Below are 14174 nucleotides of genomic sequence, written 5' to 3' on the forward strand. Positions count from 1 at the left end.
AAGAAAGGTGTTTGAAGTCTCCGGGCATCAGTGTCCTCCCTCTGAAATGTGTTCCTATCCCATAACGTTGTCACTGGGATCAAATGAGATACTATAGCACAGCGCCTAGCACATGGTGAACGGCCGTTCACATATCATTAAGCATATTAGAGATCTTCTGGGCATGATGCTGAAGCTTTGAGATTATGCCTTGGGAGACAAGTAGGCCTTACTTCAAACTGCCTCCTTGGAACTACTGTAGGAGACAGAATCTTAGCCTGGATAGATATGGCTCTGTTCTAGAAGGGCATTTTTATGATAAGTATTTTCTTAAAATACCAACATTCTTACATTTTATAAAACTGTAGGTCCATTTACTCAACTAAAAAACGCAGCAATGCTCCTCTGGGGTCTGTGCTATTCTAAGTGCTGGGGTCACAATAAGACAGGGTTCAGGAGGCAACGTGTGTAAAAGCACTTAAAACGGGGGCTGGTGTGTAGCAAGGACTAAACGGTGTCAGCCGCTACTATTACTGTTTTTAAAAATAATATCAAATAATTGCTTCTACAATTTTTGAGAGGGAATAAATAATGACTGACATTTTAGAAATGATGAAATATATTCTGAATGGTCAGCTTCACAGTTACAGAGAAATTCCAAATCACACGGGTAAAAGCATAGTTTATTAGACGATCAACTCCATACTAAACATATATATATATATTTTAACCTTTTTCCTATAGGCTGTGCATCTTACTTTCTCTCATGCATGTTACAATTTCCAGTTGATTGTTTAGCTTCTGTGTTATTCATTTATTTTTGATATACTTAAGCCTTCATTTTTATGCAGACAAATCTCTACTATACTGTTTTAATAACTTTATACAAAAATAATAATTTTGTTTCCTTTCCAATAGTAACAATACTTCTTAGTGCCCTTTCACTTAGTGCAGTCTAGAACATCCAGCACAAAGCTGAGTGACTGCAGGATTACGCGAAGATAACGAACTTGGGCTGTGAAGACAGAAGTCCCTAGTTAAGGCTGTGAAGACAGAAGTCCCTCGTTAAAGCCTCGTACTCCCTCTTAGTTAACTATGTGGTGTTAAGTTACTTCACCTTTCTGAGCCTCAGTCCCCTCATCCATAAAACATAGCTAGTGACAATACCTATTTCATAGGTTTGAGATGAGGATTAATCTACGTAAAACCACTTAGAACTCAGTGCCTGGAATTTTGAAATGCTCAGATGTCAGCTCTTGTTAAAACTAACTTGTCTGGATACAACCTCTGGTGTTTGTTTGTTTTATCCTGAGTGATGCTGGTTATCCAGATATTCTTCATAGTGTTAAAAAGGTATTTTTGATTTTACTGTGAGTTTTGTTTTCAAATTAGGAATGGGTATTGAGTTTTAATAAATGACGAAATGATTACCTGGCCTCTAGGAAGAATTCAGGTGTTATTTTTTTCCCCATTGACAGGATATATTCTTTTTTGACATGATATAATAGGTTTTCTGATATTAAGTGACATTACATTTCACTTTCATTACAACTGCAATTAGACTGCTGCACATACATTCACTATGCGGCTGGCCTTTATATTTTGGTGCTACCTTTGTCAGGTTTTGGTACCAAGATTTCTGTGTATAAAATCATTCAGACTCTTTCGAGCTTTCCATCTGTTCCTTTGCTTTACACATTTTAGAAACAATTAATTCTCATAAGCACTCAGGGAGGAACAGGCTATCATTATCTCCATAAGCTCATCTCAACCTTGAAACTCCCTGGGTCTAATGTTCTTCTTGGAGAAAGTAGCACTTAGACAAAGTTTTCAACTCCTTTCTTGGTTACCGGTTTACTGTGGCTTCTTACTTCTTACTCCACTGTGAATAAATATACATTTAAATTAAATTGAAAATATAATTTTTTCAGATCATGTAATTCATTAGGATTTTAAAGTGTATCAGTAATACAGCTATCTAAAAAACCCTTTGAATATGTTATCCCCTGAATTTAAAACCTAATAATAAAGAGTGTGTAACATTCCCTCTATGATAACGTCATCTTATGTGGGTCAGAAAAGGTGGTACTGTGGCCCACAACAAGAGGCCCATATCCTGGAGCCTGTCTTAATCCTATTCAGACATGAATGTGCTATAAACAGTGCTGAATGCTTGTGAGTTGTGATTTTAGATACTTCCCTTCTCTTCTAAATCTTATCTATAAAAAAATTTTTATGTAGAAAAAGGCATGAGCAGATCCAAAAAAAACCCCAGACAGCTTCTTTGTCTATCTAGCTCTTATATACAGGTGAGCATTTCCATTAGCAACAATGCAACAGGCATGACTAAATGAAAGGCAAAGTAATGATGCAAGTGAAAGTTGCCATAAACAAAGTTTTTATGTTGTAATTATTTCAATGGTGGTTATTTTTTAAAAAAATATTTATTTATTTATTTATTTATTTCAATAGGTTTTTTGGGGGAACAGGTGGTGTTTGGTTACATGAATAAGTTCTTTAGTGGTGATTTCTGAGATTCTGGTGCACCTATCACCCGAGCAGTGTACACTGTACCCAATGTGTAGTATTTTATCCCTCACCCCCCTCCCACTCTTTCCCCTGAGTCCCCAAAGTCCATTGTATCATTCTTATGCCTTTGCATCCTCAGGGCTTAGTTCCCACTTATAAGTGAGAATATATGAAGTTTGATTTTCCATTCCTGAATGACTTCACTTAGAATACTGGTCTCCAATTCCATCCAGGTTGCTGCAAATGTATATAAATATATATATATACACTACAGTACCCCCCCATTTTCTTTATCCACTCATTGATTGATGGGCATTTGATATGTTGTAATTTTCAACCAAATTTATGTATTTAAATTTGTCAACTGTAAATATTTGCTTGACTTACTACTTTTGGAATGAAGCTCTGTAAACAAATCAAGACTTATTAAAAAATAAAATTCAAGTGGAAAACTTAACTACACACACATTTATCTTTCCTTGAAAAATGAAAAATTTTTGAGATGCTTAAATGGCTGACTTCCCTCTCCCATGAAAAGTTCTCGTGAAGGTGGTGCCTAATCATATGGTGGCTGGGCTGTGCCTGGAATTTTGAAATTTTGCCCTTGAATTTTGAAATCCAGCCCTTGGATCTCTGGCCTCAGTCAGGACTCAGGTTCTGGTCGGAAGGATAAAACTGGCATTTCTAAGTCAACACCAGAGTTTCCTTTCAGGAAGGTAAGACCCTGTGGTGCAGAACTAATTACACTTTATGTAGCACTCATCCAAGTCTACTGACCATATGCTACAGAACCATGGATTGCAGAAAGCACTGCATTATTCCTACCGTGGAGATGTCTGTCTGTCCATTATCACTGAATAGCTAAAACCCACTTGCTTAAGAGAAAAATAAAGAAAAAAACCTCTTCCAGAGATTCTTTAATCTTTACCCACTGAAACTTACCTCTCTACGTCTGGAGGCCCAACAACTTTGTTTGATCTTCCAAACCACAGCAGCCACCAGGAGCAAAGAGAGGAAACAACTGTGAGAAAGCAAAGTACTGAGTTATTATCCCAGCCCCCAGAATCAGCACCCATTGTTGCCCACACCACAGGCCAGGCAGTGAAAACGGCTCCCAAATGCCACCTCCGGGCTCCCTTCTGATGCTCTGTCACAACAATGTGCCGGCTCAGGAGGCAATGAGTGAGACAACTTCAGTGAGCCAGGCTTCCTAGCCAGGCCTCTAGACTGTATTGTTCCCACATGGTACTCAGAGAGAGCCAGTACCTTCCACTCGGCCTTTATCACAATGGCCCACAGTGGCTTATCCCAAATAAGAAAAATAATTCTAAGATAATTATAACAAATATTAGTCATGCTGTTTATTCAAGTTAGCAAACATTTACTGGTAAAATCTAAGAAGGTGAAAAAGTTAATTATTAAAGTAACAATCAACTTTTCATAAGGAAGAGGCAAGCAGAAGAAGAAATGTGTATAATTTTTAGTGTACATTCAATATTTTTACAAATATGTATTTTTAAATAAAATACATTTGAAATGATCAAACCCAAGCCAACAACTTTCTGACAAATATGAAGAGAAAATAACTCCCAGTGACCTTAATAGTTGCAGAGGATTTCAATGCTCTCTCATGTATAAACAGGTGTGGAATGATTTGAAAAGCAACAGTGATGGCAAAGAGAATAGCTGACTTGCGGTTAAAAGGAAGAACGAGCTTAACAAGTAAAAAAAATAGATAACTGCTATAACTGCATTTTTACTCATTAACTTGTAAAAGGGGCTAGCTACAGGGTATTTTTCCAGAGTGCTACATGCACACGTAAGGCTGTCTGCCAATGTCATCAAGGTACTCTCTTGCTGGCTGAGCTCTGCGTTTGTAGGATGGGGTCAGCTTCATGAATGGCACCTCAGTGCACCCAAGTGCTGATACCAACACAGCCCTCCTGGGCTGGCTGGATAAAGGGACTCTAAGATGCTAGGATGACTGAACTGCCCTTACCTCAAGGCTCCCTCAAGGCTCACTGCCTCCCTAAGGGGTACAAGGGTGCAGACCCCTCCAATGGGTGCCCTGACAAAAGGCAAATCAATAGGATTGCCTTCCAAAACCCCCAGGATCATCACTTGGTGGAAAGCCTTCATCTCTGGGCCTCTCTGCTATCAGGACACTGCCAACTCTTCTCTCTGACAGTCTACATTGTCTTTTTTTTTTGAGACAAGAGTCTCGCTCTGTCACCCAGGCTGGAGTGCAGTGGCATGATCTCAGCTCACTGCAACCTCTGGCTCTCAGGTTCAAGCGATTCTATTCTCCTCTTTTAGCCTCCTGAGTAGCTTGGACTACAGGTGTGTGCCATCACGCCCAGCTAATTTTTGTATTTTTAGTGGAGACGAGGTTTCACCACGTTGGCCAGTCTGGTCTCAAACTCCTAACCTCAAGTGATCTGCCTGCTTTGGCAAAGATTATAGGCCTCACATGACTGGCCTACATTGTCTTTTTAATCAATACTTTAATTGGGTCAGGTCCTGTTCTAGGCTCATGGAACACACTGATTGACAAAGACTACTGTCCCATGGAGTTTACATTCCAGCAGGTGGAGACAAACAGTAAGTAAATAAGCAAATTACAGAGCATGCCAAAAGGTAGGTAAGTGCTACAGAAATAAAAAGATGGTAAAAGCAGGGGGTTCAAGAGTACCAGTGGCACTCCAGAGCAGGATGGTCAGAGTAGGTGGGCCTTTCTTTCTCAGAAGGTGACATTTGAGCAACGACTTGGAGAAGGTATGGGAGGTGGCTCATGCACGCCTGCAAAAGTGCATCTGGAAAAAGGGGCAGTCAGTGCAAAGCCTGAGGCAAGGCTGTGCCTGGGATGGCTTGGGGAGCCCGAGGCCAGCATGTGGAGTGGGGTGTGTAAGGCCAGAGATAAAGGCAGAGAGAAGGATGAGGGTGAAGGGCAGATCATGTGAGGCACTGCAGGCATTATGAGGGCACTGGGAGAGAAAGCCAGTGCAGGTTTTTAAACAGAAGTGTTGGGATTTCATGTGTGCTGAGAAGACCATTAGGGGTGCAATGGCATTATCAGGGAGACCAGCAGTCTAGGTGAGATGATGGTGGCTCAAACCAGGGCGGTGGAAGCAGAGGTGTGAAAAGCACTTTCGAATCTGGACGTATCAGGAGATCCATTTTAGATATGCAGAACCCTGAGATATCTACTGGGCAGCCCAGGGGAGACATCCTGGGCAGACATTCTAACCTGGAGGCTGGCTGCCAGGTCTGGGCTGGGCATGGCATTTGGAAAGCATCAGGATATATATGGTATTTCAAGCAATAAACCTGGCCATGGTCACCAAGAGAGTGAATACAGATAGATGAGAATGTCCTGGGGCTACCCTAACAATGAGAAGCTGGGGAGAACAGGAAGAACCAGTAAAGAGGTCTGAGAATAACCTTCTCAGTCTTTCTTGGCTTCCGTGTGTAATCCTGATTTTTGTCATTTTTATTCTAATAGATAAACATAAGGAGGCAGCAAATCCACAAGGAAGAGCATGAAGCCAACGGGAACAGCTTCTAAGTTGGTCAAGAGCCTGTTGCCACTGCTGAGAGGCGAGGACCCTGGTGTCACTCAGAAGCCTCTTTTGGGTCCACCTGTAATACAGTCTGTGCCTGCCTCCCTCTTGGAGAGGGTGAGAGGGCCCTTCTGTATTCAGTGCAGATCTGTTGACAACACCAGTTACCCAGTTCCTTCTACTTGCTGCTCCAGCTACAAGAAGTGACAGAACAGCAAGCAAGGGAGAGTCTCTTATTTCCCTCTTTATAGAGGCTCCTTCCTGAGGCTGGAAAAGCATCTCATTAGGACACAAAGAGGTCTCAACAGACTGCGTCAGGACCTAGAGTTTACTTCTCTGTGCCCTGAGTCTGGAAATACTTTTTCTAACTCACCTTACATTGATTTTCTCATTTGAATCATCGAATTTCCCCCCACCTTTTGTTCTCTTTTCCATATATTAGCCATTCTTCAGAGTGCTTAGGATTATCTGGATACCTTTCCCCTTTTCCTTATAGGCTCCATTTTGAATTCTTTCGGACCAGGCTGGGGGCAGTGGCTCACGCTGGTAATCCCGCACCTTGGGAGGCTGAGATGGGAGGATTGCTTGAGGCCAGAAGTTTAAGACCAGCCTGGGCAATATAGTGAGAACCCAACTCTACAAAACAGAAAATATTAGCTGGGCATGATGGTGCATGCCTATAGTCCCAGTTCTACTTGGGAGACTGAGGTGAGGAGGACTGCTTGAGACCAGCCCAGGAGTTTGAGGCTGCAGAGGGCTGTGATTGCACCACTGTGTTCCAGCCTGGGCAACAGAGACCCTATCTCAAAAAAAAAAAAAAAGAAGAAAGCTAAATAAATTCTTTTAGACATAGTTAACTTGCTCTGTGAAAATATTTTTTCCCCATGTCATGAAAATAACTCTATTCTTAGCTAAAAGTTTATCATCACTAGTTAGTAAACATCGTCTAGAAAAACCAAAGTTTCGGATTCTTTTCCAAAATTTCAACCCCCACAAGGGAGAAGCAATGAAAATGCCATCTGTCCTTGTTTACTACATGAGAGGCCATGGGCCTGAAAAATACTTCCCTCATGTATTCTGATAGTGGCATTCGGTTGTCCAGGGACTGAATGTCCAATAGAAGTGGCTGGTCCTCACCGGGCTGGTACGTGGCAGCAGGGCCATCTTATTCCATACACATGCTCTAAGAACTTAAGGATGTCTACTAAGTGGAACTAGAATACAGCCCCTATATCCCTTAAAAGCAAGCCACTGACACAGCTTTTTTCCCTGAGAGGTTGGTGCCTATGGTTCCTCCTTACTCTGCACTTATCCTGAAGAGTCTAAGTTTACTTCCCACAAATATCTTACCACATTATGTACTAGATGCTGAAGGTGTGTGTGTATAGGAGTGAACGAGAGACAGTGCCCTGCTCCCGTGAAGCTTGGTCTACTGACCCAGATATTAAGCAAGTAAACATGAATATATTCTTCAAAGTGTGATGAATACCATGACGAAAAATAATACAGTTCTATGGGAGAGAGGAACAAGGGGAGACAATTTAGCTTAGCCCTTAGAATTTTCAGACAAACAGGAGTGTCTTTTGTGTGCTAATGAATGACTCATGGGGAGAGGGGCCTAAAGAGCCTCAAATGTGGGCTGGTCACCAGAAAACCCAACTAGGTGGTTAGAGGGTTAGAACTTTCAGCCCCATCCCCCAACCTCCAGGAAGGGGAAAGGGGCTGGAGATGAGTTCAGTCACCAGTAGAAAATGATTTCATCCATCCTGCCTATGTAATGAAACCTCAATAAAAAAACTCAGAATGATGAGGCTTGGGGGAGCTTCCGGGATAATGAACATATCCACGTGCAGGGAGGAGGCTTGTCCAGAGAGGGCGTGAAAGAGCTGTGCTCACCCACCTCCATGCCTTGTGCTATTCATGTCTTCCATTTGGCGGTTCCTGAGTTGTACCCTGTATAATAAGACTGTCATTCTATGTATAGTGCTCTCCTGAGTTCTGTGAGCTGTTCTAACAAATTGTCAAATCTTGGAGTGAGCAGTCACCAGAAGCCCTGAATTTGTAGTTGGCCCAGTAGCATTGAGGTAGCCTGGGGACCCATGTGTGCTTAGTGTCTGAAGTGGGAGCAGTCTTGTGGAACTGAGCCCCTAATCTGCAGGATTTGCTTCAACTATGGGTAGTGTCAAAATGGAACTGAACTGTGGGACACTGGAGAGAGAATTGGAGAATTTGTTGTTGTCTGGAAAAATCAAGCAAGGCATGAAAGTATACAGAATGAAGGGTAGTGGGAAGAGTGTTCCAGAAAATGGGATAAGCATGTACAGATGCTCAGTGTAGGGCAAGAGCTTGTGTTTTTGAGGATATAGGAGATGGCCCTGGTAGCAGATATGTGGAAGAATAGAGTGCAAGCTGAATGTGGAGAAGTAAGCGGAGGCCAGTTCACCCAGGATGCTGAATTTTATTTTAGATACAACAGGAAGGTAAGGTGCTAGACACAAGATCTTTAAAGGTCTTCTCTGGACTTTTTGTGGATTCTGGAGGGGCTAAAGTCAACTGAAGGTCCAGGCGAGACTGTGATGCTAGGGTTGGTGGGGTGGGGAATGGAGGTGGAGATGGCTGTAGCTCTGGGGCCTGGTAAGGGAGTGCCTGATGAGTGAAAGCAAGAGAAGTGGCTTGGAACCTGCAGAGCCATGTTGCCAATTAGTGAGGTGAGGAACGCTGGTGAGGAAGCATGGAACTGGTCACTTCTGGGCATGTTGTGCTGCAGATGGGGAAGGCAGAGTCCAGGCAGAGAACACAGAGTGAGAAGATGGCCAGGGTCAAGGTCTGGGAAAAAATCAACAGTGAGAGGCTGAATAGAAAAGACTGCACAGTAGGGAGGCCAAAAGCAGCGGTAGGGCAGCATGGGTCACAGACGGCTGGAAGAGTCTTGCTCACGAAGCAGTCAGTTGGTTGATACAACTGAGAAGTCAAGAAGAGAACCAAAAAGTATCCTTTGGATTTGGCAATATAGTGTCCTGCTTAATCTGTGGGGTTACATTCCCAGACTCCCAGTGGATGCCTGAAATAATGGATAGTACTGACCCCTACATATACTATGATTTTTAGATCTGATAACCAAGACACTAGCAGGCAGGTAGCACAGGGGTGTGGATACACTGAATCAAGGGATGATTCCTGTCCCAGGTGGGACAAAGCAGGATGGCATGACATTTCATCACACTACTCAGAATGGAGTACAATTTAAAACTTATAAATTATTTCTGGAATTTTCCACTTAACGTTTGGACTACAGTTGACCCTGAGTAACTGAAACTGTGGAAAGTGAAACCACAGATAAGGGAGGTTATATATGCTAGTTACTCTCAACAAAAAATCCAGATGTGGCACAGGGATGGCAGTCTGACTGGAGAGAGCTGAAAAGTAAAAAAACATGCTCCAAGCGCAAAACCCATGGATACAAGGGAGAGGGTGGGTTCTGAAAACTGCCAGAGTGTTCACAGGCAGCTGCATTCTGAGTGGCCACACCAGAGAGTGTCTTCCCCTCCTCTGCCTGAGCCGAGCGGTGGAGGTAAGGCAGTGAGTGCTGGCCCTGGGCCAGGGAGGCCAAGCAGGATACGGGCTCTCTCGTTCAGCACAACCCACCACATGCTGCCCCTGCTCCACACTCACTGCAGGCTGAGGCAAACGGAAACAGTACACACGGGCAAACATGGAATCCTCAACACAACCAAAAATCAGACATTTTGAGAAAAACGAACATTATGCAAGAGAAGTGCCAAACAACAACAAATCTGAGGAAGTTATTCACAGCAAAAAATAAGGCTCCAAAAGCAAATAAAATTATTAATCTTGCAAAGGAATATGAAAGGAAATTTCATTCATAAAACCAAAACAGGCTGTTAGAAAAAAAATACTAGAATTAAAATGTAAAATAAAACAACTCATTGCATGGGCTCCAAGAAATGGATCTAACTTTGAGTAAATTAATGGGCTTGAACGTACTGCTGAGGAGCTCACCTAGAGCTCAGAGCAAAAGGAAAACAAGAAAGTGAGAGTCCAGTTAAGAAGTATGGAGGAAAGATGCAGAATCTCCCCCATTCATCTAACAGAAAATTCTAGAACAAGTAAATAGAATTAAAGGAGAGGAAACAATCAAAGAAATATAAGGTAATGTTGCAAAACTGCAGAAAGACTCTAGTCTTCACACTGAAAGGCTCCCCACAAGTATCAAATTCTTTCCAACAATTTCTCTGAGAGAATTACTCTAGGACATAGTTCCACCCAACAAAAATACCCAAAGAAGGGGAAGACATGAAGCACATGAAGTTGTGCAAAAATAAAAACAAAATGGTAAAACTTATAAAAATTGTCCCTCCATGATGTAAAATACTGTAATTACAATGCAGAATTTAAATGCCAGGTAACGCCTATTTAGGTAGTTGTAAGTGATTGTGGGGGAATAAAGACGGGGATCTCTCAGAACCCTAAAGCAGCCAGCCCCTGTAGGAACTGGGATCATGGACGTACCAAGAGTGGGGGCCATGCTCACATTCTCTCAGCAGTCTCAGAATATCTGTCTTCTTTCTCATTTGGCCACCTATGCTTTAGCCTGCACATAAATGGGTGCAATACCATCCCAGTCCCTGACTCCATATAACTTTCAACTAACTCAGGGTTTCTCAATGCCAGCTGAACATCAGAACCACTGGAAAGCCTTTAAAATTCAGGGCCTATACCACAACAATTAGACCAGCATCTCTGGGGGGTAAGGCCCAGGCTGCTGCTGCTTTTAAGCTTCCCATTGGTTCTAATGTGTAGCTAGGGCTGAGTCATGGGATAACTGCTCCAAGCTCTCATAATCCAGTTTAAATTTTTGGGAGACCTCTAATTGGCCTTGTTCATCTCTGCAGGTCATATTGTAGGTTAGTCTATACATCAGCTGCCCTTAAGATTTAGACTATTAAATAACTGCATTACAGGGTGATTAGTGCTATAACACAAACACGAGTAGAGTGAAGTCCAAGAGGGATGGTCTCTGGGGTAAATGTGACAGACGACTTCACAGAGTAGACAATTACGTTGGGTTGTGAAGGAGTAATATGACAGGTCAGCGGGGTCGGGGGTGCATATATCCACTTTTCCTCTCCACTTGCCTCAAAGTCCCTGCTGTTCACATAGCCAAAAAGGAAGGAAATTACAACTTCAAAGGGACTCATAATTTGGTGGAAGTCACAGGACAAAGCTTCATGAAATACCGAATTTGTGGGAATGTAAGATGATTCTTTGGCCCTGGGAGAACCATGGGAGATGGCTGGCGTCAATGAGTCCGTGCTGTTCAGCACTAAGCAGAAGAAAAATGTGGGGGAGATTTTAGGATTTTAATTTTTCTATGATAACAAGATAGACAGTGGTTTCCTTTTGGAATCTATATTTCTGTGGAAAAACCAGACTTCCTTGTGAACGGGAGAAGTTTCACCAAGTTTCCAACATTCCACATTACTGGCACTGTGTCAGTTGGGGGAGGTTTCTGCAATAACCTCGAAGCTCCAATGAGCTGAGCTCGGCATACTCTGAAAAAGGTGACAATAGAGGGTGAGTTCCTGGCTTAGTGGATGGTGCAGCCTTGGAGCTGAGGGAGTGATACTCTGTCTTGACGCACCACAAGTTTGTTTCTAAATTTCTAAATTTAGAAAATGGATAGACTCCGCTTGCCTCAAATGGAGAGGTAAATAGACTAAATTTGCCTAAAATTTAGAAAATAGTAAAACTATACCCAGATAAATTAAAGACGGATAAAAGAGGAACTAAACATTAAAAACAAACAAACAAACAAAAAACAGTAACAGATAAAACACCCATGAAGAAAATATAGGGAAAGACTGACAGATATACCTGGTGAAAAATACCATAAATGGGATTAAAAAACGAACAGCTGATTAGAACAAAGAGACAGAAAGACACACAAACACACATGCTCACACATGTACACACAGGCATGCACAAAATATAAAGAGTTCCTAAATTTCAGTAAGAAAAAAAGGCAAACATCTCAATAGAAATACAAGCAAAGGATATGAACAAGAACTATAATATATCAGTAAACATCACTAATAATTAAAGAAATCAAATTGAAACAAGATACCACTGACACCTCCCAGACTGGCAAAATTAAAAACAATGACAACTTCCAGTGTTGCTAAGAGTAACAGAAACAGGCACGCTCATTCTTGCCATAGGAGTGAAAATTCATGCAATTGTTGCGAAGGGCCATTTGGCAGTGCTTCTGCATCTTGATACACCCATTATAGGATAAAAAACAATCCCAGAAAGATATTCACAGAAAAATGCAAAGACATATGCAATAAAAAAAAAAAAAAACTGAAGACAAATAAGAGTCTGTTGAAAGAAGAAATGGTTAAAAAAAAATGCTACATGCAAACTATGGGAAAAGTTGCTTTAAAAAAAAACGAGAAGTAGGCCGGGCGCGGTGGCTCAAGCCTGTAATCCCAGCACTTTGGGAGGCCGAGACGGGTGGATCACGTGGTCAGGAGATCGAGACCATCCTGGCTAAAACGGTGAAACCCCGTCTCTACTAAAAAAAAAAAAAAAAAAAAATACAAAAAAAAAAAAAACTAGCCAGGCAATGTGGCGGGCTCCTGTAGTCCCAGTTACTCGGGAGACTGAGGCAGGAGAAGGGCAGGAACCCGGGAGGCGGAGCTTGCAGTGAGCTGAGATCCGGCCACTGCACTCCAGCCCGGGCGACAGAGCAAGACTCCATCTCAAAAAAAACAAAAAAACAAAAAAACAAAAACAAGAAGTAAAACACATAACACTGAGTAAAAAAGCAAGTTACAGAACAACATGTAAGGAGGTAGCCCATTTTATAAGTCAAAGTAGTCAGAAAAAAACACAATTTATGTGCAGTATACACATATAGAGAAAAACTTTTGGAAATAGAAACAACAAAATGTTAACAGTGGTAGTTTCCAGAGAGTTACTTGCGGAAATTTTGAATTTTTACTTTATTTTTATATTACCTAAGTTTTATGATGAATATAAATTACTTTTGGAAGTGTATAATATCAGAATTCTTGTCTTCATGATGGTTTTCTATTTTAAAAAGTCTTAAGATTTAATATTTTTGCTTTAAAATATTTGGATTAGTGTAGCATATTTATTATAACTTTTTGTGCTGTCTTTATATATTCTTTCCCTTTGCATTCTCTACATAATTGCTATTCAATGTAAATTTAATGTGAGTCACATTTTAAGTGTCATAGAAATCATATTAAACAGTAAAAACAGCTTTTACTGAACATTATGACATTAAAACATTATGAAGTGGGCTGTTGTTTAGACTCTTGTGAGGATGGCTTGTGCTGCCGCACGGTCCCCGGCGGACCAGGACAGGTTTATTTGTATCTATCCTGCTTATTTAAATAATAAGAAGACCATCGCAGAGGGAAGGCGAATCCCCATAAGTAAGGCTGTTGAAAATCCTACAGCTACAGAGATTCAAGATGTATGTTCAGCAGTTGGACTTAATGTATTTCCTGAGAAAAATAAAATGTACTCTAGAGAATGGAATCGTGATGTCCAATACAGAGGCAGAGTCCGGGTCCAGCTCAAACAGGAAGATGGCAGCCTCTGCCTTGTGCAGTTCCCATCACGTAAGTCAGTAATGTTGTATGCAACAGAAATGATACCTAAACTAAAAACAAGGACACAAAAAGCAGGAGGTGCTGACCAAAGTCTTCAACAAGGAGAGGGAAGTAAAAAAGGGAAAGGAAAGAAAAAGAAGTAACCTAGTATCAGCATCAAGTATGTGGTACTACTGTAAGAGACATGAATGGAGACTTCTGATTTGTATCAGAGGGAAACAGAAGCTTTTTGTTTGCATCATTTAACTGAACTGTGAACGCTTGTGCCTCTCATCTTTATCGTCGGAGTTGACAGTGAAACAAATTTACATCAGAAGGTTGCATCTCGCTTTTATGCCGTATAAAAGAATTTTTTTGTCTTTCAATGCAGTTTTTTTTGAAGAAAGAATATTTTTAAATGGACAATGGACTGTACAATAAGTTACTTGAAATGAGTTACTTG

At 41.4% G+C, this 14174-nt stretch overlaps 2 protein-coding genes across 4 annotated transcripts in view; one reads left to right on the forward strand and one right to left on the reverse strand.

Annotated features, from left to right (window-relative positions):
• ATRN (attractin) overlaps positions 1 to 14174 on the reverse strand; it is a 124415-nt gene that overhangs the window by 14041 nt on the left and 96200 nt on the right. The window contains exon 25 of the mRNA XM_011943310.1: positions 3451 to 3529. Coding sequence (XP_011798700.1) covers positions 3451 to 3529 — 79 coding nt within the window. The remainder of the gene's footprint in view (positions 1 to 3450; positions 3530 to 14174) is intronic.
• LOC105512739 (signal recognition particle 19 kDa protein-like) lies at positions 13420 to 14163 on the forward strand. Of its 3 annotated transcripts, none has more exons than XM_011943308.1 (2): positions 13441 to 13557; positions 13630 to 14163. In XM_011943308.1, the coding sequence occupies exons 1-2, from the start codon at positions 13441 to 13443 to the stop codon at positions 13873 to 13875; spliced, it is 363 nt and encodes a 120-aa protein (XP_011798698.1). In that variant the 3' UTR covers positions 13876 to 14163. The 3 variants fall into 3 exon arrangements, with proteins under 3 accessions (XP_011798697.1, XP_011798698.1, XP_011798699.1); XM_011943309.1 differs by having other exon boundaries at positions 13441 to 13481; positions 13558 to 14163; XM_011943307.1 differs by having other exon boundaries at positions 13420 to 14163.

Source organism: Colobus angolensis, unplaced genomic scaffold (genome assembly GCF_000951035.1).
Source record: "Colobus angolensis palliatus isolate OR3802 unplaced genomic scaffold, Cang.pa_1.0 Scaffold219, whole genome shotgun sequence".
In the NCBI taxonomy this organism is placed as follows: domain Eukaryota; kingdom Metazoa; phylum Chordata; class Mammalia; order Primates; family Cercopithecidae; genus Colobus; species Colobus angolensis.

Excerpts from the sequence above, each read along its gene's own strand:
- LOC105512739 (XM_011943307.1), top strand. The coding sequence starts at position 13,441 with ATGGCTTGTGCTGCCGCACGGTCCCCGGCGGACCAGGACAGGTTTATT.